The 6,041-nt window shown below is 54.1% G+C and overlaps 1 protein-coding gene across 1 annotated transcript in view; it reads left to right on the forward strand.

Annotated features, from left to right (window-relative positions):
* The window catches only part of ABCC8 (ATP binding cassette subfamily C member 8), a 77,194-nt gene that overhangs the window by 4,712 nt on the left and 66,441 nt on the right, over window positions 1–6,041 (forward strand). Inside the window, 1 exon segment of the mRNA XM_006142491.3 lies at window positions 2,032–2,153. Within this exon segment, the coding sequence (XP_006142553.1) occupies window positions 2,032–2,153 (122 nt within the window).

Consider the following 6,041-nt stretch of genomic DNA (forward strand, 5'->3'; position numbering starts at 1 on the left):
TGCCCAAGGTACCGATAGGAGAATGGAGGAGAAGGGATTGTGGCGTGGTCATTTCCCCCTGGGGGGTGATTTCCTGCTTTCTGTCTCTCTTTCTTTCTCTGTCTGGCGAGCACACATGCCCTATAGCAAAAATCTCTCCAAATATACATATATATTTTTTTTTTTAATGTGTGAGAGAGAGAGTGTGTTTCAAAATTATTCAATGAGGACAGAGACAAGAGTTTTGAAGACCTGTGGGCAGAGTGTTGCTGCTGTCTGGCCTTGTCTCTCTTGTAGCTTCTGTGTTCCTTTGAAGACCTTTGGTTGAGAAGACCCACTAATCAGAACTTGAAGAATACCAACATTTATAGTCTTATTGAACTTGAAGTCTAGAGGTTGCCTTTTCTGGTTGGTTTAGGGCTCCCCGATGTCATCAGGCATTCAGCCTCTCCCCATCTTTCTATACCATCCCTGTGTCAGCCATATCTTCCCCATGGTCACAAAGTGGCTGCCCAGCTCCAGGTATTGCTTAGCAAGGGCAAAGGGGTCGGTGCTCCAGATATGCCCCTCCCTTATGAAGGAGAGCACCCTCTGCAGATTTTCCTTTACATTTCATTGGCCAGTTGGGTCATATGGGCACCCTTGGGTCAATGACTGGCAAAGGGATATGAAATTGCACAACTGCTTGGACCAATCACTTCCATTCCCTGGGTCTGGGTACATGGCTGCTAGAGCAAACTCCTTGTCTTTAGTGAAGAATAAGCAGAGGCTACTAGTAGGTGAATAGCCCACACTGCCTCTGCACCTGCATCCCAGTCCCCCTAGACTCCTGCAGTCCCAGTGAGCCTCCCCCATGTCCCTCCTTCTCTGTCGAACTCTTACTCATCTTTCAAAGTCCAGCCTATCACCACCCTCTCTGTGAAGCTTTCCCTGGTTGCCCACCCCTTCATTGTGCTCCCTCCTGCAGTTGTCTGTCCATCTGTGTATCACCTGCCTACACAGCTAGCCAGATAGATAGCTCTGGGCATGGCGGCCCTCTCCCTGCTGTGAGCTCTTGAAGTCAGGGGCCTCAGCACAGGCAAGCTCAGCACCGAGGCTGGAGGCTACAGCAGGCCTCCTGGGAATGGAGAGGTTCCCAACAGAGCTGGAGCAGAAAGAGCAGGCTGGGTAGTGCTGGAAACATGGCTGGAGGCCACATGGCTTGGGTCTTGGTGCCAGGCTGAGTCATGTGGGTTTTCTAGGAGGGATCCAAGAATGGGCATGATCAGAATTGACCAAATGGTCCTCCTCGGCATCGTGGGGAAGACTGAAGCTGGGAGAGAGCTCTGGCTCCTTGGAGGTCTCACCACCAGCCCGGGTCCTCCCAGTACACAGGCCTCTGAGAGTTCTCCTGAGCAGTGTAAGCTGATTCCGACTGCCCCCACCCACCATCCCAAGGGAGGGGGCAAGAGCAGTGATCTCGGGTGTGCCCCTCTGTGCCTCACCTGTAAGATGGGAGACTAAGAGTGTCCACCTCAGGGGGTGTTATGCAGATTAAATGAGTTAATAGCCATCAAGTGCTTCAATCAGGGCCTGGGGCAGGGCAGCTGCTCAGTAAACGGTGGTCCCCAGCATGCTGCTATTCCAGCACCTGGGGACAGGGCATGTGCCTCTTCATGTTGGATGGGCCACCTCTAGTGAGTTGAAGTACAGGCCCTTGTAGTGCCCAGGGGACCCCAGGGACAGGGACCTGGGTGTGTTCACTCCTAGGGAAGTGTTCCCAGGCTGGCAGCCATCACTCCCAACTCCCCGTGCCAGGTTCTGCAGGCACGAGCCCAGGAGAGGACGCCAGGAATTGCAAAGCCTGGATGCTGAGCCCTCAGACCTCCACTGCCTGACTCCTGCACCCCTAGTTAATCAGCATATCCGGGGAGCGGGCTGGACAGAGCTGCTAGTGTGTGGAGTGGAGCAGTGGTTACATCTGGAGGCCCTACTGTGTGCAGAGCCCTAAGTGCAGGTCTGGGCAGCTCTACTGCAGCACATGGCACACCCACACCTCTCTCTCCGTCTCAGGGTGACCGAATCCCGCCATCTCCACCTGTACATGCCAGCCGGGATGGCGTTCATGGCTGCTGTCACCTCCGTGGTCTACTACCACAACATCGAGACCTCCAACTTCCCCAAGCTGCTGATCGGTAGGAGAAGGGCTGGGGCTGGGGCGGGGAGGTAGCGTCATTCATTCCTTCAGGCCGTGTTTACTGTGTGCCAGGCACTGCTCTAGGTGCTAGACATTCGGGAGTGAAGGAGTCCCTGCCTTTGTGGGACTCCCAGTCTGGTGAAGGAGAGACAGGCAACGCTCGTGAATAAGCCAGTGAATGGGTGGCAGTGGCGCTATGACAAAGTGAAGTGAGTAAAGGGTTAAGCGTGTTGGCGATGTCACTCCTGCACAGGGTGGTCAGGGAGGACTCTGATAAGAGCGGGCACGCAGGGGAACAGCAAGTGCAAATTCCTTCCAATAGAAGGGACTGGCAGAGGCCAGTGTGGGCAGAGCCAGAGGAGTGAGGGGAAGAGGGGCAGGAGATGAAGTCAGGGGCCAGGAGGGGAGCAGAAGACGCCCAGGACTTGGGCCTGATCACCTGGGCAAATGGTATCATTAATAATTGATGTGGTGAAGGAGCAGGAGCCGGGATCAGGGTTTTCAGGCCCCGGTCGTGCTCACGCCTAGGAAGTGGTTCCCCGCTTACAGCCGTCACTACTGACTTCCCCTTGCCCGGTTCTACGGGCATGAGCCCAGGGAGAGAACGCCAAGAATTCCAAGACTGAACGCTGAGCCCTCATGGCCCTGCCGGGTGGCCCCTGCACCCCTACTTAATCAGCATATCTGCTGCCAGCATGTGGGGTGGAGGGCAGTTGTGACCCAGAGGCCCTACTGTGTGCTGAGGCCCTAGCACAGGCCTAGGCTGTTCTACTGCAGGAACAGCAGTAGGGCACGCTGAGTTTGAGATGATGCTAAGGCGGCCACCACAAGTGTCGAGTGGGCAGTTAGCACCCGGGGAAAGAAGGGCAGGAGACACGCCTTCAGTGGTTGTGACCTCATCAATGGCAGCTAAAGATTAGACCTGGCTGAGGTCACCTGCAGAGGGAAGAGGAAGGCCCCAGAAGCAGAGCCTGAGGCTCACCAGCCTTTAGATGTTCCCAAACGTGCCCTCTGAGCGTGTCTGACCATGTGACTGGGGGTGCAGGTGGGAGCAGAAGCCTCTACCACTGACGTTCCCTGAGCACGTGCTCAAGGCAGACTCTGCTCTAAGCTCCTCCGGGACATTACCTCACCTAGTCCCCACCACTTCCCCACAGCACCATTAGTGTCCCCGTTTTACATATTGTCACTGACACGCAGAGAGGCTGAAAATAATAATAGTAAACACTCACTTAGCACCTACTCCATCCCAGGCTCTGGCCCGACCATTTCGTGTATATTAACTCGCTTAATCCTTGCAATCACCCTATGAGTAGATACAATTATTATTTCCCCTTTACAGATCAGAAAACTGGGGCTCAAGGCCAGGTGACCTGCTAGTCTACCCAGGTGGTCGAGGGGCAGAGCCGAGAGTCTGGCATCCAAGCAGGCTCCTAGCCGTTTCCAAGACCTCATGTCCGAGAGTCCTAGCATTGAGTCCTCGGGCCACAGCTACACACCTGCAGGTGTGTCTCTGTGCTTGGGCACAGTCTGGCCCCAGCTGTGTTCACTGTGTCAGTAAGTCCGACTATGAGTTTGAAGGGTTACAGCAGCTACCTGACACACAGAATCTGGAACCCTCTGTGGTAAACCAGTGACACTGTGGTCCTGTTAGGGCAGAGGCTATCTCCTGAGCCAGCCAGATGGTATAGTGCTTAAAGCAGCTGGATCCCATGTAACTGACTGCATGGTTCAAGTCCTGGACCTGGCTGTTTGAAAAACCTATTGGGCACATGTGCATACATGCCCAAAATCTGAGAGAAGAATGGAGGAGAAAGGATTATAGTGTGGTTATTCCCCAGGGGATGCTTCTCATTTTCTCTCTCTTTTTCTCTTTCTGTCTTTATCCAGAGAGTGCACACACCCTATAGCAAATTAAAAAAGGGGGGAGGGGACTGGAATGGGAGGTGGGACCTGCACCAGGCAGGACCATGAAGGACACACCACAGGTGTTGGGCTTCGCCCCAAGAGCAATGGGAAATTTACTTAACTTGGGGATTCTTTTCGTGGTGAGCCATTTGAAAGTGTGTGACTCTGCGGCCTTAGCGCATCCCCATCGCTGTGCAGCCATCACACCATCCGTCCCCAGAACGTTTTCTTCTTCCCAGACTGAAACTCTGCACCTATTCCACGGTAATTCCTGATCGCTGCTCTCCCCAGCTCCTAGCAGCCCCCGTCCTATTGCCTCTGTGAATCTGACTGCTCTAGGTACCCATAGGAGTGGAATCAGATGGTATTTGTCATTTTGTGAGTGGTTTATTTCACACAGGATAATGTCCTTGAGGTTCATCCATGTTGTAGCGTGTGTTGAAATTGCCTTCCTTTTCAAGGCCGAGTAATATTCCATTATATGTGCACTCCATATTTGGCTTATCCAGTCATCCATCAGTGGACACATGGGTTCTTCCGCCTCTGACGATTGTGAGTGGTGCTGCTGTGAACATGGGTCCCCTGGGGGGCTTTCCACGTGATCATAACTGTTGCATTAGGCTGGGTTGGAGGAGAGCAAGAGGGAAATGAGAGAATTGTTGAGAAGGCTCCTGAGGTGGTCCAGGGGAGACGTAACGGTGGCCTGGAGTCGGGTGGTACCGTGGAACCGAGAGACGTGGATGGACTTGAGACACTGAGGAGACGAAATAGACGGGCCGTGGTAAGGGGAGGATCATGGGCTGTGAGGGGGTATTGGGGCAGAGCCCAATGGCTGCCCTGTCCAGCAACAGGCTGAGGGCTCAGCACCGCAGGACAGGACTCAGAATGACGCCTGGGCTTAGTCCTGACTCCACCACAACTCACTGTGTGACCTTCCACAAGGCATTCAGACTCTGAGCCTCGGTTTCCGCAGCCAAGGCTGGGGGAAGCAATGCCTCAACTTGTTTTTCAGTCCAGAGCCAGGTGGAGAGGACCCAGCTTTTGGCATCCGGCCCCCCTTAGGGGTGAAGGGCAGGTTGAACATCTCCCTCACGGTGGGTCCTCTGGAGGAGGCTCTGGAGGAATGAAGCCAAGCCACCAGTGCTGGACTCCAGGATGGGGAAGGAAAGAGCTGCCCGTGCTAAAGCGCCCCCTACAGGGGAACTTAGCTAGTTACTGCTGCTTTTTCTTGACAGCGGTTTCCAGCGGTGACTGGGAGAGGGGTGGAATTTAGAACGGAATCCACTGATAGCTGCTGATGTTCTCCTACCCCAGGTCTGAAATCCAGGGGTAATGACAGTGTTGACAGCTGAGGTCAGAGAACACCCACCACGTGCCAGGCTCACCATGCTAAATGTTTTCCATACATTGCTCACAACTTCGAGGTAGTTCCGTTATCATCCCCACTGAGTGGGTGAAGACACTGAGGTCTAGGCAGATTACGTGACTCATCTACGGCCACACAGCTATTCTGTCACAGGATCTAGCCGTAGGGCAGCACCTCAACCGGTGCAGTGCATGGCCTACAGGACTGTGGCCACTTTTTCTGTATTCCTCACCCCCAGCCTCCCTGCGGAGCATCGTCATGCCATGGTGACCTCTGACCCTCCCCTCACTCCATCACTAGCTGGCAGAGAGTTTGGGCAGCTTATTTCTTCTCTCTGGACCTCAGTTTCCTCATCTGTAAAAATGAACGCGCTAGATTGAATGGCCTTCGAGATCTCCCAGCTTAATTCTATAGAAGTCATTATGGCCCAGAGCTTAGCAGCGTGAGCTCTGCTGTCTGCGTACTTCACCTCTTCGACGTCTCGAGTCCGTCTACTCCTCTCCATCCGGTGGTACCACCCGGGTCTAGGCCACCATCATGTCTCCCCTGGGCCACCTCAAGAGCCTTCTCCCTGTTTCTCTCATGTCCACCTCCCGACTGCAGTTACCTAAC

Source organism: Tupaia chinensis, unplaced genomic scaffold, assembly GCF_000334495.1.
Source record: "Tupaia chinensis unplaced genomic scaffold, TupChi_1.0 Scaffold000077_1, whole genome shotgun sequence".
Taxonomy (NCBI): domain Eukaryota; kingdom Metazoa; phylum Chordata; class Mammalia; order Scandentia; family Tupaiidae; genus Tupaia; species Tupaia belangeri.